This window comes from Globicephala melas, chromosome 13 (assembly GCF_963455315.2).
Source record: "Globicephala melas chromosome 13, mGloMel1.2, whole genome shotgun sequence".
NCBI classification, from domain to species: Eukaryota; Metazoa; Chordata; class Mammalia; order Artiodactyla; family Delphinidae; genus Globicephala; species Globicephala melas.
Genome location: NC_083326.1, coordinates 6,134,981 through 6,161,364, shown reverse-complemented (window position 1 = coordinate 6,161,364; position 26,384 = coordinate 6,134,981). Strand labels below are relative to the sequence as shown.

Here is a 26,384-nt window from a genome sequence, read left to right as displayed (position 1 = left end):
ATCCGACTAATTTCTGGCCATATAATGTGGGCAACTCCTCATTGATGCTCTTAAAAGGTAACATTTCCCCCCATTTCCACCCTCCCACGGGCTAGAAGTGGACCTAATGGGGGACACTTTGGACTGCGGGGGTGAGGGGAACATCCTATGAATGTCAGAGCAAAAACTAAGAGCCTGGCTTTATGGAACAGAACCTCAATACCAGCTGAGACTAACACAATAGAGAATTCATCTTCTATCTGGTTTAAGTCACTGTTATCTAGATCCTATGGGACCAAACCTATATCCTCACCAATGTTACCCGGTCCTCCTCCCCAGTCCTCCCAAACATCCACCTTCAGGACTTTCTACTGCGATTCGAATAATTTCTCCTCTTGTTCTTCAGTGAAAGGAGTTGTTGTCTGCTTCTTACCAACAATTAGTATCAAATAGAGAATATATCCTATATTAAAGTAACTTCTTGTCAAAACCTAGGCTTAGGCAGGATAATTCTTTCAAATTTTGAGAACTGAGTTGCTAGACCATGAAGAATTTTGTAGATTTTTATTATTTTACTATTAAAATGTTAAATCTTGAAATCGGTTAATCATAAAGTAAAAACTAACCATATATTTATTTTTATACATTATATACACTTGAGAAATAAATAGTATTCTAAGCATTTAAAAAAGCATCATTATATACAAATAAGGCTTCAAGCCAAATGTATAAATACAGGACCCACTGAGGATTCGATTCCCAAGGCTTCCATTACAAAAGTAGAAGTAACCAGGATGCACAGTCAATAATACAAGCTCTACTTTGGCTAGAATACAATCACAGAAGCAACAGAAAAGGCACACAATTGGATTGAGAAAACACCTTGAATTAAGGTATTTGACCGGTTATGTCTTCAGAGGTTTGGCACAGAACAATGACACAACCTTGGCACAACAGAGATTAAAACAACGTCCTTTAAAAACCTAAGTACAGAAAAAGGCGCTCTCCCCCTTTCTCACCTGACATCACATCTCCTTCCAAATCAATCTTATCCATAAAAATCCCAACCCTTGGCCCAGTTGTTCTCCCAGTTATATATTAATAAAAGAGTTTCGGGTTTCATGGATGGCTCTGAAAAAAATTCCTTGTTTGTTACATCTGGGGCATATTGGTGGGAAATGGCTATACGAGTCCTGATGAGGTAGCAGAGATGAGCATACCATGGGCATTGCCTCCAGGAAGTCTAGGTCCTCACCTGGCTCCTCCACCAACTTGGTATATAATTCTAGGCTTGTGCTGAACCTCACTAAGCTTCGGTTTTGTAAAATAGAGATAATAGTAACTGCCCTGCTCACCTCCTGTTGTGAGTCTCTAATTAAGTGATGCATGTTCAAATCTTTTGAAAATTATAAAAGGGTTCCTCAGATATCATGTATATTAATTCAAACCAAGATCTAGAATTAAGGGCTTTTTGAAGAAGTTCAGCACAGAAAGGGCACTTGTATTGGAACAAGATATTTCAAGAAGGAAAAAGCATGGCATTAATTCAATCTTGGTACCAGCTGTGTGTGACAGGTGCTGGTTTCTGTATGAACAGACATGTGTAACATATGTAATAGCCTCCAGCTTCCTACACAGAAGAGATTTTGCCAATCATATTCAGCAACTGGCACCATTCTGTCCCTAACATGTATAACACTCCGCTTGCCACTCTGCTGGTGATCAAAGATGTCACTCTTAAGGGAAATGCACTTTAACTAAGAAGAAATAGGTAGAAATCACTTAAAGCCTCAGGGTCCCCAACTCTCACATCCTGTAGCCCTCCCAGTGCCCCTCATGCCTTTCATCACGTGCATATCCATGGATCATCTAAACGGGAAGAGAGCCTAGACATCCCAACCCCATTAGGTTTCAAATGAGAAGATGGTCTGCAAAGATTTACTAAGGTGTCTACTGCCATGTGCTAATTAAGTTTCAGTGCTTAATAAACATTTGTCCAATCAAAAAATGAGCAATGGAGGGGCTTCCCTGGTGGTGCAGTGGTTGAGAATCTGCCTGCTAATGCAGGGGACACGGGTTCGAGCCCTGGTCTGGGAGGATCCCACATGCCACAGAGCAACTAGGCCCATGAGCCATGACTACTAAGCCTGCACGTCTGGAGTCTGTGCTCTGCAACAAGAGAGGCCGCGATAGTGAGAGGCCCGCGTACCGTGATGAAGAGTGGCCCCCGCTTGCCACAACTAGAGAAAGCCCTCGCACAGAAACGAAGACCAACACAGCCAAAATAAATAAATAAAAATTAATAAACTCCTACCCCCAACATCTTCTTAAAAAAAAAAAAGAGCAATGGAAAAAGAAGAAAGCCAATGATGTGTGCTTTGGAGAAGGAGCTGGGGAGCAGGACCGAATAAAATGTAACCAGTCCACGTCACCAGTTACCCATCGAGCCCCAAGAGCGAGGGCCGCCACACCTCCCCAGATCTACTCTCCCTCCCCCGGTGAACAAGGTCCCAGGTCTGCCATCCTGACACGAGTCAGCTCCCAGCAGCAAGACCCCTCACTATGACTCAAGTCAGGTCAGGCAGCTGACAGCCTTCCACGCAGAGTCACTCGGAGCCTGTGTTCCTTGTTGGGTGAAGCACCGGCTCATCCAGTCCTGAGAAGCCAGCCCGGTACGCATAGAGGCCAGGGCATCGGCCATTTGCACACAGATCTGGAGTTAGAGCAATCGTAGAGCAGCAGCGGGAACAGCAGGAACAGCAGGATGTGGTCTCCTCTGGAGAAAAGTCCCAGCCATCATGGGAGGCACGGTGCTGGGCCCAGCAAGTGGGCTCCTCCCATTGCTCCAGGGTCAAGGCCAAGAAGGGTCTTTCCATCAGGTGGGTCCTCAGCAGTAACGTTCCTCCATGTGCTTGGAAATCAGGGAGTGGGGGGCCTTGCGGGGACCTTCAAGGATGCTCCGGGGCTGGGCTGAAAGGAACCACGTGGGAGTGGTGTTCATTAGCTGGCTTTGCAAACATGCAACTCTGTTTACCACAAGACCAAGCTTTCTTCCATACCTATCAGCCTCTTTTATTTGCTTCCCTTTCAGAACAAATGGAGAAAGTCCTGAATGCTCCTCCTCCCCCTCCCCCAACAAGCCACAGATTCACCTTGAGAAACACCACACCGGAGCCTGCTCCGGGTTCCTAGTTCCATACACCTCAGTGTTGACATCTGCGTATTTAGCAGAATACTCATCCACAGCACGCACATGTGCACACAAGCACACACACACACAAACACAACTTCGGGGAGAACTATAAAGTGCTCCTTTGCTTTGATCTAGAAACACAAGAGAGCCGGCAGTGTGGCGGGAAGGGGGCAAGGCAAAGTCAAGACATCTTGATTCTAGTCTCAGCTACAGTAATGTACTATTGAGCCTCTTGGAACCTCCGTCTCCTTCTCTGTGAACAGGTGAACGGTCTCCATGGCAGGAGAGAGAGTACTGACGGTGTAATATATGTCCAGGGATTCACCACTTCCTGGTGTTAATTTATTACTCGGGCTCCTATTGTTTTCTGTTCCTTTGAAGGCAAAGGAAAGGACCTGTTTTCTCAAAGAGGTATTCTGAGGCGAAGTATAACGTTCTCAACTATTATGAAGTTCTGGAGCGGAAAAGAAGTATATAAGAATAAGAATAGCAATCCTTCCTGGGTGTGTCCAATTTACATGGCTGTTCTGAGGATCAATGAAGTTAGTACATGTGGAAGCACTTGGAAAGGTATAAATTTGAATACAAACATAAAGAATTAAAATTATTACTATAGCAGAAAATCATATCCAGACTAGACCGAGTCACTTAATTAGATGGGCAGTTTTCAGAATCCCACAAGTCCTGTGATCGCCGAGCTTGTGGTCACGTCGATGCTCCTGAACAGGAGACAGAGCAGCCAGGGTGTAGCCCGGCCCTCCAGGCTGGCAGACAGTTAATCACAGGGGATCCCAGCACGGGCGCGGCTGCTTGATAATTGATACTCAGATTGAGGAGAAGTGACTTATCTGAGCAAGTGGAACCTCCATGCGTGAGAAAGAGCACAGGCTTTAGAGTAAACCAACCTGCTTCAAATCCTTACTCTGCCATCACCAAGGGGGGGACCTGGAAAGAGTGACCAAACCTCCCTGAGTCTCAGGTTCCCCAACTGTTCACAGGGTTACGACACCAGCATCATGAGCTTGATGATCGAAGTAAATGAGATGATGTATGGAAGGCACTAACACAAGGTGCGCACACACTCCGTGCTCGGTGTAAGGCAGCAGCGTTATTATCTAGTACCTCTGATGGACCCAGGGGTAGGGGCTGGTGGGGCCATCTCCCTGCTCCTCAGCAGGCATTTAGACTCAGAGGGTGTGTGACGGAGCCCCCTTTTGGGTGCACCCACTGCCTCATACCACGAGATCATCCTTCCTCAATTCTGAGATCATGAGACTTGCATGGAGCAAGGAGGACCCTGAAGCAAGAGCACATGAGCATTCCTGCTTCTCAAAAAGGGGGAGAGTTGCCCACTAATATCCACTCACACCAACCTGGGTTCCAGGAAACCTTAAAGGGGGGCTATGCCTTATGCTTCTCCCTTACCTCCCACCTAACTCCCCACTCCAACCTGGTGCCCAGAAAGAAGCTGGGAGCCCTGGAGCTTCCCACAGCCCCAGTCACTACAGAGAAGCTCCATCTAAGCTGAGGACATGGGTACCAAGCTTGGGACTTAGTCATTGAAAGACCTCATTCCAGCAGGACCATGGCTGTGACACGTACAGGATGAAGCAGAGCGAGAGGCAAAGGGACTTTCACACCATCCAACATCCTACTCCTTCCAGCAGAAGGTCATCTTCATAAAGCAAGGGACTTTTATCTGTTTTTGTTGACTTATGTGTCCCAAGTGCCAGACACATGTCCAGCCTACACTAGGGGACCCATCAACATGCATTGCATGAACCTCTGAGAATGTCCTGCTTACCTGGTTTCATTTTTCATTCTCCAGCCATCTCGACACTTGTGAAACCAGAGCTCTTGGCCAGGGGATATGCGGGTGTTCTCAAGATCTTCTGCACAAAAAGTCAATCTAGGAGGAAAAAGAAACCACTGATGTAGCCAAAACTCTAGGGGAAGGTACATGGCTTGCACCAGCCATATGGTGCTCTCTGGACCTGAGGCAGATGGAATAAGGAGAAAAGAGAAGCTTTTATCATGTGACCCCTGACTCAAGACCCTTCAGAACTCCCCACTGCAGCTACAAGCACACTGAAAGCGTCTCACTTTGATGTCTCCCATGATTCAGCTCATGCAGACTTTAATCACACCCCTTCCACCTTCTTCCTTCTGTCTATCCAAAAGCCTGTACCAAGGCATATCCTCTCTGAAACCTCCCTGATTGCCCGAGACCTTATTAATCTAACCCTCCATTGACCTTCCAATTTCATAAGTAGGCACATCCTTATATAAATGTTGCTTTTGTTATTGTCATTACTTCTTATGGCACGGAGTTAATAATGAAAGCTTTAGCTCATTTTAACACATTATATCTTGCCTTGAATAGCTTGTGGATTCTTGCATCCATGGTGGACTATAAACTCCTTGAACGGAGGAACTCCAGGTCCCTCCAGCATGGTGTCCAGAAATATCCATTGACAAGCGTAACTGGAACTCAGCTGTGGGCTAATATCAAAGATTCAAGAAGTAGACAACCAAGATCACAGGAAGAATCCATGATCTAATAATCGTTTCAACTGTAACTCACAGCCCAACCATGTGGGCTGCCCCAGCTTCAGTGGTGTGTGGACAGCATGACCTCATGACCAATAGACATGTGGTACACCTGACCGTGATGCTTACCAGCAGGACAAAAGCCACATTCCCAACAGCTTTCAGAACCTTTGCCAAGAAGCCCAAACAGCCCATAAACACCCACAACACTCACAATCAGGAAATACAAATGAAAACAACAGTCGGGGACCAATTCGCACTCAACGGAATAGCAAAAATGTCCACCAAAGGTAGGTGAGGAGGAGGGGAAAAGGAAGCTCTTACTCTGTGGATAAGATTAAAAATTGGTCCAACCACTTTGGAGAGGGATTTAATAATATCCCGTCCAGTTGGAGAAAACATACACTATAACCCAGTGATTCAACGTGCCCCAAAGAAGCCCTCACACACGTACACAAGGAAAATGTCCCAGGATGTTCATCTCAGCACTATTTGTAACTGAAAAATGTAGCAACAACTTAAATATTCAGCAGAACAATGGTGAAACTATTGTTTGTGCAATGGCAGTTTACATACGGGAGTTGAATGTGAATAGACCAGATCTGTATGCATTGGATAAATCTCATAAACTATGTTAAATGGAGAAAAGCAACTTTTAAAGGAATGTGTCCACTCACGTAAACTTCAGAAGCAACCAAAACATTTCTATAGGTTGTTTATGGATAAAACAAAAGTAGGGAAAGTATAAAAATCATGAAGAGGAAAACACACTGACATTAGTTAATGTTGGAAGATCGGTACATTTGGTTTGAAAGGGGAGGAGTCGGACGGGGGAGGGGCACAAAGGGGTTTCAGCTTTATCTGTAATGTTTTACTGTTTAAAATCTTATATCTGAAACCAATATGAAAATGGTTTACATTTATTAAGTCTCAGTGGTTTATTAAATTTGAAATATTTTATAAAAATGATCATCTTTCTGCTACCACACATCTTTCTGGTACAGGCCGCACTTATAAGCACCGAGAGAAGGAAAAAGACACGCAATTATCTAGATCACAGCCTTCATACTAACAGCTCCCCTCAGCTGTCACCCACCCCTGCCACATACACACCGGTGCACAGGTCTTTCGACCAGAATCACTCACACAAGCAACCTAAGCCTCCACCCCCTGCATGGCCAAGCTGCACCATAGGTGGTGGATGGAAACGGGATGCATGAAGAATTGTAATGGAGAAAATGCTAGAAGAGATAGAAAGAAGGTGGAGGCTTCCTCCCACCATCCCAAGGCTGGCAGTGACCTCCCGGAGGTCTGCTGAAGGATTTGGCCAAGGAAACCCTCCTCTCTTGACAAAGGTCTTCCTGGCTGCTCCGAGAGTCAAGCCGCGTTTTAGTGGCTGATTTAGGGGTGGATTTTTTGTGTTAGGCTTGGTTAACAGACGTGGGGAAACTGCCAGCCGGCGTGGCACAGAGGAATCTGTTACTTGACGTTAGCGCCCCACGCATGTCCTTGAGTCAGAGCCTCCCAAAGAGAGGTATAATGCTCTGAAAATTGGATGCAAGGGAAGCCAGGACTCCCACAGACCTCATCCATGCAGGCTCCCTAAACTGGATAGTCTGGTTTGCTCTGGACAGGAGCAAGCAAAGGCTTTTGGTTGCACGGACCCCAGAGCAAACAAATTAACAAGGCAGCACTCCTAAAGAGCCCTGTCCAGGAGAAGCCCTCTTCCTCCGGGCCAGCACAGGGCTTGGCCAATGGAACAAGGCCTGGATTCCAGCCCCCGCTTGCCCACCCCTCTCAGCCCAGGGCCTGCGATCAGGGTACAAGCTGCACAACAGTGGACAGAGGCCTTGGTCTGGAATTCAGTTCTCCTCGCAAAGGGTTTGCAGTTTTGCCCATGTACTCTGGATACGGAAAGATGGAAGCTGTACGCTTAGCAAAGGAAAGGACGCTGCAGAGACGCATGCCTTCCGCTGACCACGGACCCAGAACAAGGAAAGGGTCGTGAGGCACTTACTTCCTCTGGGTTTCCCCGGACTTGACGCGGATGCGTCTGATATTCAGCTCTTGCTCGGACCTGCGGGGCTGAGACAGGTAGCTGCGAAGCTCTTTCCACAGGTTATACCAGGACTGAGAAGTCCTCTCCCAGGTGAGTCTGATCTTCAGGAGGTCTCCCAAGTCCTCCTCGGTGTAGACCAGGAAGGTGTTGGTGGCATTCAGCTCGATCTGCTCCACTCTGCAAGGGGAGAGGGAAGCTGGTCTCAGTCCCCCCGCCCCCTGGAAAACTGCAGCACCGTGGGGGTTGACGCAGTGGCAGCACCTGCCCCACTCGGATGGGAGAGAAATGCACAAGAGGTCCCCCCTACGTTCTCCACGTCCCACCAGCAGGACCGGGATGAAAACTCAGATGTGCTCCACACGGGCAGAGAGATAATGTTGCCCACCACACCCCAAACCATTCCTGAGCATCTCCCCATCCATGCTACTTCCTGGGGGAACAAGACCAGGAAAGAGCAGAAATGAGAAAGCGCAAAGAAGTCACATCCCCACTCGACAGCGCCTCCTCCTCTCAGCCCACAGGCATCCATCTCCCTCGGAACTCTCAGCCCCTCCTGCCTGTCCCTCTCACGTGGCACTTGGGGGAGCTTGTCTCACCCCATGTGTGTGCATGAGTGTGTGCGTACAAGCCTGTTCCTCCTGCTAGAACCCCAGCCCTGAGAGTGAGTATTCTGATGACGTTACTTTGCAAGCCCAGCATTACTCAGCGTGGTGCTTTGCACCTTACAAGTGCTCAACACATACAGATCACTGTGTGTCCCTCCCACAGATAATTAGAAACATGCCAGGGACGATGTTTATCAAGTTCCAAATTTCCTAAAGCCTCAGGAATCAGGCGTTCTCTGAAATGAAACAGCAGTTTCTGCCCAGCTGATCTAGCAGATTCTCACGCTGCTGATTCATCGCAGGAGCTGCCCTTCCAGAAACGTTGTGAGTCAAGGGCTAGGTGGAGAGTGTGACGCAGGAGAGGAACACACAGCTCCTCCCTGGCACGCAGACGAGCTCCCCTGCACTTGTTCACCCGGCACACAGAGAGCTCCTGCGCTCTCTCTCCTTTTCAAACCAATTCGTTCTCTGTCCTGAACTCAGCAAAGGAAACCCGTGACTTACATTTCCAAAGGCAGATTCTGGGAGTCTGCATTGGTGCCATAAATGGTGACATGAAAGGTGGGCTCAATTTCTCCCATGTTCTTGTAGCTGAAGACATGGATTTTCATCTGATAATGGTAAACTGCAGAGACAGCAGAACAGAGACATTTGTGAGCCTTGCTTGTCATCTTAGGGCACCCTGACCCAAACTGAGTCACCCAGCACAGTGAGTTTTTAGGGACTCTCATCCTTTGGGTCCAGCCCAGCCTCTAGCCTCCCTTTGATCTCATTCTGTCCAATGGCGTAAAAGGTCACTGCAGTATAGAAGAAGCCCTGAACTTTGGGTTTGGGGGACCTTTGGGGGATGCTGACCTAGGTACTTTCTAGCTGTGTGACCTTGAATTAAGGACCAAGGTATTAACTTCTTGAGCCTCAAATTCCACCCACAATACCCACAAAACCTTACGGTTTTATAACATGCTATAAAAATGCGAGATATCATTTGGATCCACTGTTAGTCCTATCACAGATTATTCCGATGATCAAATGAGAAAACAAATACGAAACAGCTTTGAAAAGCTAAATGCAAGATAGAAACTTAAGATAGCGATATTGTGATCATAGAGTGGTGATTCACATCACAAAAGGAGTTCCCATCATTTATTTTTAAAGATTTACTTTCCTAGGCATACACAATTTAATGTGATTTGCAGTTATTTGATTTAACTGCAGGAATGTGCCCGTCTACAATGTGGTATTTAGAAGGAGGAAAAAGGTCCTTCCCCAGGGCAATGCAGGTTTGGATGAAGGTTACCTCTGAAAGGCATGCCTGCCCGGGTTTTTAGGTACATTTTGCTATTCCTCTTGTTCCTCATTTTCTTGGCATTGTAGCCAATGCTATTACAACGGTTCTTCCGGCAACTGAGGCAGATCCCCTTTTTGAAGCGGTTGGAGTCCGTGCACTGGAATGCGAAGCTCGGCTTGTCCTGATTCACCAGAGAGTCGACAAAGAGGTGTACTGCCCGCTCGTGCTCGCATCTCACCACCTCTGCAATTGCTGGGGGAGAGAGAGACGGAGACCATCAGGCTGCGCTGCTTCTCGGTGATCCGCCCACTCCATCAGTAAGTACTGTACACTTCATCAGAAATAACTGCTTTTCATGTCACTGTTAGTATGCTTGTTTGTGTCATTCTTTTCTTTCTTTCTTTTTTTTTTTTTTTTTGCGGTATGCGGGCCTCTCACTGTTGTGGCCTCTCCCGTTGCGGAGCACAGGCTTCGGACGCGTAGGCTCAGCGGCCGTGGCTCACAGGTCCAGCCGCTCCGCGGCATGAGGGATCTTCCCGGACCGGGGCACGAACCCGCGTCCCCTGCATCGGCAGGCGGACTCTCAACCACTGCGCCACCAGGGAAGCCCGTTTGTGTCATTCTTAATGCATGCCCAGTGATATACTGTCTTTAGAACTGAAAGCCAGTCCTGCCACCAGACTGCGTGCCCTCCAGGTGGGAAGATAGCACTGATACACATGAAGCAATAAAGAGCAAGAGAATGCATAGCACAGGCACTAAACAGGGTGATGGAGACAAGTTGTGCAGTAAGAGTCACTAAGTCCTGATAGAGTCATGCGGTCACAAAATGCTGGAAATGGATCAGATGCTAAACATCATCTAGTCCGGGGCTCAGCAAACTGCACCTTGCAGGCTGGCCCCATTTTACTAAAGTTTAATTGGAACATAGCCACATGCATTCATTTATCTATTGTCTCTGGCTGCCTCCATGCTACGGTAGCAGAGTAGAGTTGTTGAAACAGAGACAGTATGGTTTGCAAAGCTGGAAATATTTACTAGCTGATTCTTTAAGAAAATGTTTGCCAGGCTTCTGTGGTGGTGCAGTGGTTGAGAATCCACCTGCAAATGGATGGGACACAGGTTTGATCCCTGGTCCAGGAAGATCCCACATGTCACGGAGCAACAGAGCCCAGGCGCCATAACTACTGAGCCTGCGCTCTAGAGCCAGTGTGCCACAACTACTGAGCCTGTGTGCTGCAACTAGAGAAAGCTCACAAGAGCAGCAACGAAGATCCAAAGCAGCCAAAAATAAATAAACAAAATAAATAAGTTTATTAAAAAAAAAACTTAAAAAGAAAAAGGAAAGAAAATGTTTGCCAACCTCATCCTAGTCCAGTACTTTCAGTTGTAGATTATGGGCCCAAATGCCCTTAGAGATGAAGTCATTTTCTCAGGGTCACAGAGTCAGTTGGTTGCAAAGCTAGGAGTATAATTTGGATTTTTGTGACCCGCAGTAATCATTATTTCTTGTAACCAGAGGCTAAAGCCAATAGTTCAGTAAATCCTTGGACCTTAAGAAAAATTTTGCAAAGCTCCCCTTCCCCTTCCTCATTAATATCACCAGCCTTAAGAAATGCCATCATCTGATCCCCCCTGCAGGGCTGAACTCCCCTTGCATGAACCCCCAAGCCCCGCAGGGGCTCCTTGGATGTTATCACCTTGGGAGAGAGCAACTTAAGACTGAGTGACAGAGTGGACATCCCAAGAGCAGAGCATCACAGTGGAGAGAGCCAACTGGGGCCAAGACTTAGAAATGCTGCCAGGATGCAAGGCGGTGAGCAAATGAGAAACCAAGCACCTCAGTTTCAGCAGCAAGCTCACTTCAGCCCAAGACTGCTGGGAATAGGCTTAGCATCCAGCAAGACAGATTATAAGTGAATGGAGGAAGAATCTTGAGTTTATTTCTTTAAAATGTTACCAAAAATTAAATGATAGTACATCCATGCTAAAGAATATTATACAGCCTTTTAAAAGAATAAGGTAAGTAGATATGTGTACTCTGATGTCTAAGAATGTCCGTAATATATATTAGGACTGAAAAAGCAAAGTTGCAGAACAATGTGATTTTGAAAAATATCACACACACACACACACAAATAAATTTGCAAAGCGATAAGAGTGGAAGGATACACACAACATGTTCATATTGGCTACCTCTGGAGAGTGAAAGTAGGAGTAAGTGTGGGAAATGAGGGGGTATTTTCACTTCTTGCTTTAGGCAATTTTATAATGCTTGATTATTTTCCCAACAAATATGTATTCCTTTTGTTATAAAAAGAAATTAATCAATAATAACTGTGACCTCAAAGCACAAGAAAGCAGAGCAGAGACCACGGGAAGGCTGTTAATTGGCTTGCAGGATGATGAACTGTAGAATAAACTGTTGAAGGGCCGCTGGGGGCTAGTGGGAATAATGAAACGGATGCTGTCGGGAGCACGAACAGCTCCGGCTGATTTAGGAGGAGATGCTATAATTGAGTCAAAACAAAAAATAAGGAACTCGGGGCTTCCCTGGTGGCGCAGTGGTTGAGGGTCCGCCTGCCAATGCAGGGGACACGGGTTCGTGCCCCGGTCCGGGAAGATCCCACATGCCGCGGAGCGGCTGGGCCCGTGAGCCATGGCCGCTGAGCCTGCGCATCCGGAGCCTGTGCTCCGCAACGGGAGAGGCCATAGCAGTGAGAGGCCCGTGTACCGCAAAATAAATAATAATAAGGAACTCACTTCCATATGCAATTGACCCCAAGACATCGTTGAGTCCACAGCCCGGCTGGAAGTCACCTCCATTGGGGTAGATGTCAATGTGACCCACAGGCATCTGAATCCCAATGCTCAAGCCAAAGGAGCGCGTGTAGGTGTGCAGGACATCCACGAAGTCTGCGTCGTCAGGGGACAGCCTCCTGTGGATGTCAACCCCTTCAAACATGGGCCCAGCAGGATCCAAACCTACAGCAGAAGGGAGAGCCAAGACCAGCTGTGTCAGGTGCGCTAAGGCAGTGAGTCCTGGTGGATAGCTAAACCGGCAAGTGTAAAATGAAGACACCCCCACCCTGGGAATCCTAAAGGGTGTGGTGCCTGTTGCAGAGGAACGTATGCTTTCTTCTGAAGCCTTCACCTGTCCTGACAACTCAGCTGACTCAGTAAATTGGCCACGGGGTTCAAGTGACACGTGGATCTGAGGAACCGTGCACTGTCAGAACTGAAGCAGTTCTAGAGACTTCCCTGGTGGCACAGTGGTTAAGAATCCGCCTGCGAGTGCAAGAAACACAGGTTCGATCCCTGGGCTGAGAAGATCCCACATGCCACGGAGCAACAAAGCCCGTGAGCCACAACTACTGAGCCTGTGCTCTAGAGCCTGTGTGCCACAACTACTGAGCCTGTGTGCCACAGCTACCGAAGCCTGCATGCCTAGATCCCGTGCTCCGAAACAAGAGAAGCCACCGCAATGAGAAGCCTGTGCACCACAACGAAGAGTAGCCCCTGCTCACAAAACTAGAGAATGCCTGCACGCAGCAATGAAGACCTAATGCAGCCAAAAATAAATACATTAAATTAATTAATTAAAAAGAAAAAAAAGAAGAACTGAAGCAGTTCTAGAAAGAACTTGGGCTGGCTGAAACTAAGCCATTCATTCCATTTATTCTGCCACTGGGAGCCTTCCACAGTCTTAATTTTAGCAGAATTTTGACAGAATAACTAAGCTACCTACATCTTCAAGAGGGAAGACTCAGTCTCCCCAAACTGAGCTATTTGTATTTGGACTTACACTTCCCCTTCCTTTAGTTATGAATCAGGCCCAGGAGTGGAATGGCAAGAGGGGGGTACACCAGGCACACTGAGCAGCCGTGTCTCAAGCCTCCAGAATTCCTTTCTTTTGCAGCCACAAGGAGAAAACGTTTTGTCTGCAAACTTTCTGTATCAAACAAACAGCACTGCAGAGAGCACTGGTTCTCACATTTGAAACAGCACAAATATCTCTGGGGAGCTTCTTACAAATTTGGATTCCACCGTGTAGCTATGAAAAACTCTGGGAGGACGCACAAGCCCCAGGTCACCTGTGTGTATGTGTGTCAGGGGAGAAGGCAGGGTAGGCAACTGCAAAGATAGTGGCAGCAACAGAGACACTTTCACCATCTTGTATAATAGTTTGGGAACCACATGAGTGTAAAACCTTTCAAAATAGAATTTGCAAAGCATAAAATGCAGATTCCCTGACCCCCAAGAGATTCTGATTGGTAGGTCCGGTGTAGAGCCCAGAAATAGAGGTTTATTCCCCAGCTGATCCTAAAAATAAGTGGTCTGTGGACCAGATTTTGGAAAAACTTCTCCATGCTTCAGTAGCATTTCGAAAATGAAATCTGAATGTCTTGATTCATACAGTTCTTGTGCGATATTAAGGAGTAAGGGCTTGTCAGGGTAATACTGGCTACTATTACCAAGCTTAAGTAATTATGGGAGCTGGATTCATCCCAACCTAGAGCCCTACAGACACAGAGAGAGGACCTGGAGAAAGTTAAGAAAAGATTATGTGCAGCAGAGGAAGGGGGTTTGTTTAGTCTAGAACAGTGGTTCTCAACTAGGAGGGATTTTGCTCCCAAGGGGACACTTGGCAACCTCTGAGGCATTTTTGGTTGTCACAATTGGCGAAGAGGGAGAAAAGAAGCTGCTAGCATCCAGGGAGTAGAGGCCAGGGATTCTGATAAGCATCCTGCAATGCACAGGTCAGCTCCCACACGAGCATTATCTGGCCCCAAATATGAATAGTCGCTGAGGTTGAGAAACCTGGATCTAGAAACACCAAGGTAGGGAGGAGGTATGACCAAGAACAGAGCTGTGAAAGCAGCAGATGAGTAATAGAACAGTGTTTCCCAGACCCCAGTGCAGTGGAACAAGGGAGCACATCGTGAGGCTTGAGGGGGGTCATTTTAGGATAAACAAAAGGTAGAACTGTTGTCCAGAGCGGACAGTAAACCTGTGGAACTCGCTACTCATGAGAACTGGTAAGGATTAACACTCTGAAGTTGAGAAAAATGTATGAATGACAGAGGCAGAAAGGGAGCCCAGGCTGCCTGGGGGCTCATCTCTAGCCCAGGACCCAAAAGAAAGATGGCACAAAAACAGTGGCCTCCCGGAATAGCCCTCGATGACTCTTTTTAGGGACTGAACGGACGCAGTACTGACAGAGGTGGCCTCTCCCTGCCTCTCACCATGTCCTCTGGAGAAAAAAAAAAAGAAAGAAGAGGAACATTCTGCTTTGCAGCCAATAAGAGAGGGGCTCTTGTATCGGTGAACAAAAGTCTCCACCAGACAGTCAGTGCCATGGAAACCAAGCTGGGCTGGAGGAATGCAGGCGGCTGACGGGGCTTCTGGAAAGGCCGGCTGGCAGGCAGAGCTTTCACCTCCCCGGACTGACCCCGCCTGACACGTAGCTAGGGCCCACCGACTCTGGGGAAAAGTTTCACAATTTACTTCTTAACTAGGAATAGGAGGGTGAACACATCCTCTCCAAAAACAAGAGATGATGGAGAACCACCTCTTCTTCCATTCAGTCAGACTCCCCGCAAAGTGTTCTGTCCAGCAAATGGAATATACACATGCATGCACACGCACACACACCCTGTCGTGCACATGTATACACACAGGAAAACCTCCACCTTCTGGCCTGGCAGGGCAGAGGCTGCTGCGCTGTAACAGCTACTGCATCTCTCCCAGCAGGAGAGCGGCAGCATTGTGCAGTGGTGAGGTGCAGACTCGAATCTGATGGCCTGCCTGGGTTTGAATCCCAGCTCTGCTACTCAGGGTGTGAGATATCATTAAAGTACATACTGAGTCCTATTTTCCCCATCTGTAAAATGAAGCCCAAGGACCCTTTTGCCTGGACGCTATGTGGCTTACATATGGCATAAAATACCTGTCACACATTGAGTGCTTGACATTAGGTAGCATCTAGCCCACAGCCTGCAGGGTGGACACTTAGTTCACATCTCTTGAATGAATGAACAGATCTGCTTGCTTATTTATTTATAACTAACAAAACACAAGTTCAATTAGAAATATATGACCTCTTCCCTAATATGTCACAGAGCTCCCTCCGAAGCCTAAGAGGATAAAACTTTAGCAAACCTCAGTCCAGAGCTCTCTGGTCCAAGCAAGACTGGGGTTCAGGTACCTCCTGCAGGTCCAGGCTAAGGACCCCTGCTGGCCTCGGTACAGCGGCGTCACTGGCCTCTGCCCCGCACGAGCTGCAGTTTCTGGTGCTCCTACCAGTCAGGACCACCTGGTTCCCAGACCCATGGGAAGTCTGAGGGGAGAGGAGAGGGCACAGGCCTCTCCCATCAGACATGCACAGCAGCATACGTCAGGTCAGCCAGATACCCTCTGAGGTGCTGCCTGGCAACTGGACAGAGGCCATTCCTTCCTGTTATGTTCACCCCGGTCCCCTGCTCCACAGAGAGGCCGCAGAAAAGGGGCTGTGCTCAGGACATGCCGGTCCCAGTGCTCTACGCAGACAGCCCAGAGCACTGATTAGCATTCTGCCAGCAAAGCCCGCATCTCAGCTGCTCCCACCCAGACAGGCAGGGGGAAAGAACTGGAACTCTCCTACTAGCCCCATCTCATTTCAGACTTAGAAAGAGGAAGAGGGAGGATCTGCAGCTTGTCTTTGTTGCCAAGGACACTGGCCCTGGTGCTCCGGCAGGGGCCTTGTGTGTGCTGCAGTTTGAGCACAGCTGGCCGAGCTCTGCAACATCTTGCCTCTTGCTGGGGGCTAGGAGGAGGTGCTCAGCCAATAGAACCCTGAGGGGCTTGAGGCCCAAAGGCTTTGCTCCAGCGATGGGTTAATGAGCAGTCACGTGTGGCCACATTACCCGTTAGACAGTTCAGGCCCCGCATCTTGATAACCAAAAGTAAAGCTCTCAAGCTATGCTGAATCAAACAGTCGGATCTAAAGGAGTGTGTGTGTGTGTGCTCATTAGACTTAAGCCCAGGGACAATGATTTAAGCAGGGCTACTAAACCTCACAAATGTATCTATTTTTAAATCTGCCCCACTGGCTTGTTGTTGAAACCAGAAACTCTACCTCTACTAAATCATTCTTTAGCTAACGACTCCCTTCTACCTGAACCCTGTTTTCAAACGAAAACATTGCCAGGAAGGAAACGATTAACTCTTTCCTTCTGGGTGGCTAGTTAGGCCCTTAGCATGTTGGAGGTGAGGGAGAAGCTGGGAGGGAAAACAAATAAAAGAATGCTAGCAGGGGGATAAAAATTCAGGGCAACAAATTTGCCATTAAGGACTTCCCTGGTGGCACAGTGGTTAAGAATCCACCTGTCAATGCAGGGAACTCAGGTTTCAGCCCTGGTCCGGGGAGATTCCACGTGCCGCAGAGCAACCAAGCCCACGCACCACAACTACTGAGCTCACGTGCTGCAACTACTGAAGCCCGCGCACCTAGAGCCCGTGCTCCGCAACAAGAGAAGCCACTGCAATGAGAAGCCCGTGCACCGCAACGAAGAGTAGCCCCCACTCGCCGCAACTAGAGAAAGCCCACGTGCAGCAACGAAGACCCAAGGCGGCCAAAAATTAATTAATTTTAAAATAAATATATAATCTTAAAAAAAATTTGCCATTAATTTTCTCCTAGAGGAGAGTATGTTTTTTGAGAGGGCCCCCAAATGGGGAAGAGAATCCTTTCCACTTTTCACTACCATTCAATGATTTAAATCAAACTCTCATATCAAAAGGTCACCAATTATTTGCCAAGGGGAAGGGGTCGAGGGAAGGATTGAGAATTTGGGATTAGCAATTGCAAACTGTTGTATATAGGATGGATAAACAACAAGGTGCTACTGTATAGCACAGTGAACTGTACTCAATATCCCATGATAAACCACAGTGGAAAAGAATATGAAAAGAATATATATATGTATAACTGAAACACTTTGCTGTATAGCAGAAATTAACAAAACATTGTAAATCAACTACACTTCAATAAGATTAAAAAAAAAAAAGCTCACCAATTCTGCCTATGGAATGTTTATCTCTCCAAATAAACTCACTTTCACTTAAAAAAAAAAAAAAGCTCACTAACGTGGAAAATTCAAATTTCTATCGACTACCTGGGTGCCAATATCAGATAGAAAGGTCTCTTTAACGACAACATTTAACCACTCATTCTAAACAGGTAATTATCACTAATAAATATGCCAACTAAACATGGGAAAGAGGCTGTTAGTGGATGAAATAGAAACCAGAGGCAGAATTCAAACCACAGCTCATCTCTCATTCCTTTCCCTTGAGGTCCTGGCATTACCATGGGCAGAGACTAGAAGTGAGCACCAGAGGCTTGCAGGCCTGGGCTCCACCCCAGGTCTGCCCCTGAGTCTTAGCTCTTTGCCCCTGGGTGTTTCCTCACCTGTTGCACTAGACCTGGTTTTCAAACTGTGCTCCCTGGTGCTCTGGGACCCGGAAATTCCTCCAGAAAAGGGGGAGGCTCAAATAACAAGGTTAACACTACTTGCAAATACCCAGCTTTGACCAGAACACACCTTCTATCTGTTTCATACATTGGGGACCTGCACACGTTCAATTTGAAAAAGGGCTCTGAGACTTTTGGACATTTGAAAAGCCCTGAATTAGATGTTCTCCAGGTTTCTTCCAAGGCTAACCCTCTACAGCTCTCTCCTGCTGCCTCTTAGGGAGCACTCTGGTTCAGGAAATCCTGGTGGGCAGAGCAGCTGAGGGAGCTCCAGGATCAGCCATGAGTGAAGGGAGCAACACTTACCCGTGATTCTGCCCACCGTGCCTTTCACGAAATTGCCGGCATACCCGGCCACGTGAGCTCCAAGGCTGTAGCCGATCAAGTGAACATCCCCGAGAGAAAAATCCTCCTTCCCCTGCAGGAAGTCACAGAGGTGTGTGAGTGAAGAGTGTGGTCCTGAGCCCCAAGGTCACCAACAAGTCAACAAGTCAATCACGTTGGGGAGACGTGGGAGGGGGGAGGGGGGTGGCAGTGTGGAGCTCAAAGCCACCGGGCTCACTGGAGACTAAGTGCCAGCCACAGCCTGCAGCAGGGTGACCCCTGCCCACCCTCTTATGCCCACGAGCTGCCGACCTCCTCATCCCAAACCTGCCTGGGACCCCAGAGTTGAAGCATCAGACCCTCACAGGGCACTCAGCAGTGGGGGTGAGGAGGTGGTGATTTGACCCCATGGCTCAGGAATCGAGCTCGACAAAACAACCCAGGTAGGGCTTTCCTGGTGGCGCAGTGGTTGAGAGTCCGCCTGCCGATGCAGGAGACACGGGTTCGTGCCCCGGTCCGGGAAGATCCCACATGCCGCGGAGCGGCTGGGCCTGTGAGCCATGGCCGCTGAGCCTGCGCATCCGGAGCCTGTGCTCCACAACGGGAGAGGCCACAACAGTGAGAGGCCCGCGTACCAAAAAAAAAAAAAAAAAAAAAACCCAGGTAAAGGACTGAGGACTGTTCAAGACTCCTGACCAGAATTCTGCCAAAATTATTCAGATTCCATCGGTTTCTAAAAGGAAGCTCAGGCTGTAATTACCCAGATAATAGGGTCACTTAGCCAGTGTACCAGCCAGTGTACCCCTGCATCCCATTAAGTCCACTGAGCTCAGGTAAATCATTAAGCTATAAAAAGTAAATTTAAGACCTCAAGATCTGTTTTCCACATTTTATGCAAGGCACTAAGCTACATTGGTTTGAACCAACCCTCCGTACCCCCAGCCCAGCCACCCTTAAAAGGCCAGAGCAGACTTCAGTAGGTATTTAAGATTACAAGCTGATCCTGGCTTCTGAGGGCATCAGCAATTAATGAACCAAAAGGCAAATTTTCTTCCCTCAAGTAAAGTAAAAGGAAAAATCCAGAAATGTGTCAATAATTAGAAAGCTTTCTAAAAGTCCCAGCTTCCAAATGTTTCAAGCAATACTTAATTCCGTTAAAAATTGGAAGCTCAAAGATATTCTCAGACTCCTGAAGTTCACTGAAACTGACCTGTCTGACCTGTTTTTTTTTTTTACAGTCTTAGAATTTTTAAAATAAATTTATTTGTTTTATTTTTATTTATTTTTGGCTTCGTTGGGTCTTTGTTGCCGCGTGCGGGCTTTCTCTAGTTGCGGCGAGAGGGGTCTACTCTTCATTGCAGTGTGCGGGCTCCTCATCGCAGTGGCTTCTCTTGTGGTGGAGCATGGGCTATAGGTGCATGGGCTTCAGTAGCTGTGGCCCACGGGCTTAAATGCTCCATGGCATGTGGGATCTTCCTGGACCAGAGCTCAAACCTGTGTCCCCTGAATTGGCAGGCAGATTCTTAACCACTGTGCCACCAGGGAAGCCCCTGACCTGTATTTCTTAAAAGGGTTCAGCGTCCTGCTCGTAAAAGGTCCCGTTACCTGCAGCCAGTTGAGCATCCTGGCGATGCTGTGTCCCACCTCCCTTGTATTGTTGACTGCGTCTGTGTAAAGTTGGTGAGCCAGCGGGAGCCAGTCCACCACCACGACGTTGGCTCCTTTCTCTCTTGTCCGCAGGGCTGACACGAGTTTGTACAGCCAGCTTTCAAACATGCCGCTCATCTGCAGAGAAAACGGGGCTTTTTAAAAAAATTTTTCTTCTGGGTTTCAGAAATCCTAATGAATATGGAATTCAGTTCCACGACCTTCTCCCCAGCCACTTCTGGAACCTTCACATTGACTACCCAGGCATCAAACACTTGCACATGAGCCGGGCCAGCCACAGGCAGGATTGGTACATGGGTGATTGTCTTCCATTGCGCTTGACATCTCCAGTTTTTCCCATCAAAGATGTCAGAGCTGGTGTCCTCTGCTGCTGCCCCACTGACCGATAGGCCCCCTATGAGATATAAGTTGGTGGCGATGCTGGCTTGAGGTTAACCGAAGTCCCTGTCACAGTCAGGCCAGTAAGTGGCCTGGTCCGTCATTCAAAGGTAGCTGAGAAGGGTTGCCCTGGATAATTAGTTTCTTTCTCAGAGATGCAGGGAGATTCTGTCTCTTAGGCAAATGCAGAGTTAACAAATGACCCCTTCCCACAAGCCATCTCTGCCATCCTTCTTGACCCCAGAGTAGAGAAGATCTGTCCCTGGAATCCCAAATTAGAACTCAGAACACACTTTCCCACAGAAACAAAGTGTGAATGGTGACTAGGTCCAGCTGTAAACCCATCCACAAGTACATTATTAGATAAACAAATTTTCTGTGCCTGGCCTGGGAACCCTAACGCCATTTACAATCTTGCTTCTATGGGAAACTGCTGTTCCAAGTTCCAAACAGATTATAAAAGAACTTTCTGGAATGCAACCCATTTGTAAATTGCAGGCAGTTTGTACTTGCATTTTGACAGGGGGCCTTATAAAGTTTCAAATGCATAATTCTAATCGTAGGCTGTGGGGTGAGGATGGATGGCAGGCCCTTAATCATCCCTCCAATTACATTAGGTAGGTAGGTGCCTACACACCACCCACCCCCACCAGGCCTGACCCCAACAGTTGGTGATAGACCTAAAGACCCAGAAAGCATGTAACGGATATGAATTTCTCATCATTAAGAGGAGGAATGTCCCCTCCCAATTAGCCCAGGCAGAAACCTGCTCACTTAATAGTGCCATTTTCCTACAGACTGCCATTAGATGAATGAATAAATCCCTCGCTGGTCAAAAGCTTCTGAGGCTGAGTGTTAAAGCCCTTTTTTGTGAAGTTCGTCATGGGCTTTTCAATGTGAATTGCTCAGCTAGGTCATATAAAGACTCCAGTGCCTTTAAACGGAGCCATCTCTATGCAAACAGGAGGGCACAATGCCAACCAGGGCCAGCCAGCCAGGCCAGCTGCCTCCTCACAGACTCTCTGAGCCAGTCAAGTTGCTTCCGTTCAGCTCAGCTCTTACGGAGGGATGGCCCCCGCGACGCAGTGGTTGACCAATGTAATTAAGCGTAATTAGAGGGCCACTTAAGAGCCAGTGGAGCTGGGCTGCTGCCCTCAGGAGAGCCACTTTCTGAAAGCCCGCTGTGTGCCAGCGTTAAATACCGCCCTGCTGGAGTCCAGATTGCCCCCTTAGCAAGTGCCCGTTACATTCTTCACAGCTGTCTGAAATACAAGCAGCCCACAAGAAAAGAGGGGGAGACAGAGTGGAATCTGGAAGCACCAGTATTCTTTCTAATTGACCAAAACAAAGGAAACCAAATCTCCCGGAAAGCTGTAGAGCTCCCTCCCCCAGAGGCTCACCGTCCATCCATGAATGATGAAAAAGGTTTTGGCTGTCATGTTGAAGCCACAGTCTTCTAAGGGCTGGTTGTGGTCAAAGGAGAGGTAGCATCCTTCATGCTCTGGGTCCTCAGAGGTGCGGAGGTTAAATCTCACAGGGGGTTTGGCAGCAGCCGGTACAACCCTGGATTTGTTGAGCTCATCTGGGGAGAAATAACAGAGCAAGGGTATAACTAGCAGGCCTGGGTGGTGAGAGATCTAGGGTCTAGTTCTAATTCACTCTTGAGCAAATTACTTAACCCCACTGGGTTTCAGTTTTTACATCTGCTGAATGTTTCCTCCTCACCTCCCAGAAGAGTTGCGAAGATGTTATAAAAGGGACATCTCACCAATATTTGAGTATTAATGAGTCACTAGGATCAATTACTGTGAATCTGAAATAAGTCTCTCTTGCTTTTCTTTCTTCTTCCCCATCCAAACCAGTTCTCTTTCCTTCCCTCAAGTTACTAGTTTCAGAGTATGGGTCCTTAATTCTTTTCCTGAAATGCTTGGGACCAGTTGAGTTTCAGAATTCAGAAATTCTCAGATTTTAGAAAGGTATTATGGCATATATATATATATATAATATAACACCCCCAGCAGGGTCTGGGACGTTCCCATTCATCAAATACACCAATAATATTTCTGCAGGGAAATACATAACTACTCACACTCGAGGGGAAAAAAAAAAAAAAAGATTCTAAATATCCTCTTATCGGTTCAGGTCAGTTTTTCCTGCCAAATGAGTAAGAGTTCAGGTCAGGTAAGGCCAGTTCTTGCTGCCAAACAAGTTACCAAACAAATTTTTCAATTTTCAAAGATTTTGGAATTGGAGGTAAGGAGCTGTTGACCTCTTATGCAATGGGCTTCCCTAATGCTCTCATCTCGATTTCAACACTTGCCCCAAAGACCTCATGCATCCTCAGTGCTCCTTGCAGTACCAGACATGTGCCAGACAGTCTTCTAGTTTGTTGAATAAATTAAATAAGTTATTGAAGCCATGGAGAAGCTCATAAGCGCAGCAAAACCTCTCTTTTCAGCTCCACTGCACACACACAGTGCCGTCTAGGAGATGGCCCTACTACAAAACACAGCCCATGTCACTGATGGTCCCTATGGCCTTTTAACACTAGGTACTGTCATCACCACACTATTTCAGAAGGTCCTAAATGAGCCTCATCTAGCATTCTTCCAACCATCCAGGATACCATCCCTTGATAACAGGCTAGGAAATTAGAAAATCAAACTGTCCGGTCACCCAGAAATCAAGTGAAAAGGTACCGAATGACCATCCCAGGAGCTTCATTTATCCCAGAGTTAAAAAACAAATGGAGTCATGGAAAGAGAGACCAGAGTGGTGGACAGGTTGGTGGTGAAGCGGACAAGGGGGAGGACAGCTATGCACCAGATGTAAAAAGGGTAAAAGTTTCCAGCAAATGCGACTAAATATGCATGAGCAGAACTTTGTCATTAAAGTAATGAACAAAAGCCCCAACTGACAGGAATTTGAACCACGGACGTAACTCATTCAATATCTCCCAATTTCCACCCAGATAGCCACTCACAGAGACCAGGTGGGAAGTCCAGGAGAAAAGGAAAGGGAGTCTGCTGGCTTCCTGCCACCGACTTGTGGATAAACTCACAAACTGACATAAAAGGTTCACCTTAGCAGCTGGCTCTCTCTGACACCACAGTTCTCTAGCTCATTTCTACTACTTCCAGCCTGAGTCACTTCAGCCTCTGGAACTTCATGATCGTCCTTCATCCGGATGTCCTCAGGCTCATTCTCTTACCTCCTTCAGCTCCTTGCTCAGGGGTCAGCTCCTCAGGGATGGAAGCCTGGTCCCAGGCTAACACTGCACCACCTTCTCCCACCAGCCCTCTGTACTTTCCTCCTCTGCTTTATTTTTTTCCATAACACTGAGTACTATTTATATATTTTAATTAGTTGACTAGCTGTTTTCCCACCACTGAAATGTAAGATCCATGGGGGTAGGGGTTTACACCCATTTTGTTCACTGCTCTATCCCTCACTCCGAGAAGCATGCCTGGCAAATAAATACTGTTTTGAATGAATGAAATGGCCCCCAAATACTCAGAATCGCAGAACATAGAAGTTGGAAGGAATGTTAGCACTTTACAGGAGAGGATCTAGAGATGCAACCTACCCTGGTTCAACTGCACTAGAGTTGGGAACATGTTAAATAAAACAAGTTTTTTCCATTCATTCCAATTAACCTCCTGCACGCACATAAGCAACATGGACCAGCATCATTTGACCCAACCTCAGCAGAATAGTAGAAGATGAAATAAGTGTGTGGTTCAGAGGTTCCCCGCTCTCCTCTGCTTAACTAATTGACTTGGTACTCCCGCTGGGTGACCCTACCCTCGTCCCTCGGGGCAGGTTCCTCCAGTAGAAAAGACTGCCGCGCAGAACTCAGAAGAAAAGCTGGCAGCTGGGAGGAGGAGGAGGACGGAGAGGTAGAAGAGGAAGAGCAAGGGCTGGAAAGACTTGGGGAAGAGGAGGCTGGCAACCCGGGGAATAAGCCCAGCAGCTTCTCTGCACAAATTACTCACCTAATACTCCCGGCAAGCACTACTCAAACCAGAGCCAGCTACCCTGATACCTTAACTTTCAAGACACCTACACCGAGATTAAAAGGAAGGGCACCAGGTGATAGAGCTCTAACAACCTTCTTGCCTCGAAAACCCCAGGTTCAAAGAGGAGGACAAGGTTAAACAGCCGCTGGCAGCCAACTCTGCTGACTGGACAGCACCGAGAGGAGAACCGTATAACGACAAGGGGGCGGGGCGAGAGCGAGCGCGGGCAAGCCTGCGGCCTCTTGGACGCCTGGCCGGGGATGTCCTCGTCGGAAGCGCCGAGGAACAAGTGATCTCCAAGGCTGATTAGGAGGACCCAATGGACAGCGCAGGGGGTAAGGAAGAAGAATGTCGCAGGATCGAGGAAGAAGGGTGCGCAAGACAGAGGGGAACTGGCACAGAAAAGAAGTTGTGGGGTGTTAATAAGAACAAGGACACGTTACCTTGCAGCCGACCCTCTGGACCAAGGGTTGCGGGACCTCCCGCGGCAAAGCAACAGTAAGCGCTCCAGAGGCAGAGCAGAAGACCGGAGTTTCTCATCCTTCCCGGCCACATCCCCTTCCCCCAAACGGGACTTTTAGAAAGACCACAAAAAAAAAAAAAAAAAAAAAAAAGCCGCCTCTCGATGTTTCCAGCAGTCCGAGCCCGTAAGACCCGAAGTGGGAAGGCTTCTCTAGACCAGAGAGAGTGGTGGCCTTAGACAGCTGCAGGTGGAGAAGGTGGAAAACGAAAACTTGGCTAAACTGAGCCACGGGGTGGTGAGGGGAGTGCGAAGATGCTCCAACCAGAACCAGATCTGCCCTCACCCGTGCCGTTCTCCCGGGAAGCCAGGGCTCGCCACTGTCACACGGCGAGCTCCCCGGCGAGGTAGTTTTTTAAACTATTGGAGTCATCTGACCCATCGCCAGATGGTGATTTGCATAATTTATTCCCGTCCCCGGACTCTGATTGGTCACACCTTCTCTGACGCCCGAACCAAAGACTCCCCAAAGTTTGAATGAAAGCGCCGCACACCCACCGCGTGGACACTCTACACGCGCCGCCTTGTCTCCTCCCCAGTCAGCTTCGCGGGCAGCCGCGCTCTCGCCACCCCACTTTTTCCTAGTGTCCACTCCCGGACCCTAGATTCTCCGCTCGCCCCTGCAGCCCCAGGAGGGTCCTTGCCCCAAAGCCCTGTTCCCGCCGCGCTTTCGATCGCTGGAGAAGGAAGGCTGTCCTCTCCAAGGCGCAAAGCCATCCCCGCGCCAGAAATGATCTCTCCTCGCCCCGGGCCAAGGGTACGGATGGAGGAAAGCCACCTGGTCACCCTGTGGTCCTTCTTTTCTCCCTTTCCTCCTGCGCTCCTGCCTAGCGAGGCCCGCGACAGGTGCAGACGGCGTGATCAGACAATAACCCGGCAGAGCGGAGGGGCTGCGGGCTGTGGCCTGGGCATCAGGATCGCTCAGACCCCTCTCGGAGTCCTCGCTCAGCCACTAGCTGCAAAACTCGCGGCAAGCCACCCAACTTCTCCAAGGCCTTTCCTTCGTCCCCAGTACGCGGGCGGTAACAGTTCCTGTCGCTTAGGGATGTTGGGGAAATTTAAAAACCTACTATAGTACAGCGCTCAGTGCGGCGCCTGCCGCGTGGTAGGCACTCTCACACCTGCGGGTGGAGGGCTAGAGGGATGCCAGGCGACACTCCCCAAAGGAAACAGTAAGCCAGGCTTGGGGATCTCGGGCGCGTAACCAGCGCCGAGAGTCGGCTGACGCGCGCAACTACTTATTGAGAGGAATTAGGCAGCTTCTTCCTCTCCCTCCCCATTTTTTC

The 26,384-nt window shown here is 48.2% G+C and overlaps 1 protein-coding gene across 1 annotated transcript; it reads right to left on the bottom strand.

Moving 5' to 3' along the window:
* Window positions 1-624: 624 nt before the first annotated feature.
* On the bottom strand, window positions 625-25,133 carry LIPG (lipase G, endothelial type). The gene is made up of 10 exons (XM_030867904.2): window positions 25,022-25,133; window positions 21,960-22,141; window positions 20,119-20,298; window positions 18,496-18,607; window positions 12,438-12,659; window positions 9,684-9,926; window positions 8,891-9,011; window positions 7,740-7,958; window positions 4,977-5,081; window positions 625-2,949 (listed from the first exon to the last, which is right to left on the bottom strand). Exons 1-10 carry the CDS (start codon window positions 25,131-25,133, stop codon window positions 2,928-2,930), a joined length of 1,518 nt encoding a protein of 505 aa, XP_030723764.1. The 3' UTR covers window positions 625-2,927.
* Window positions 25,134-26,384: the final 1,251 nt, after the last annotated feature.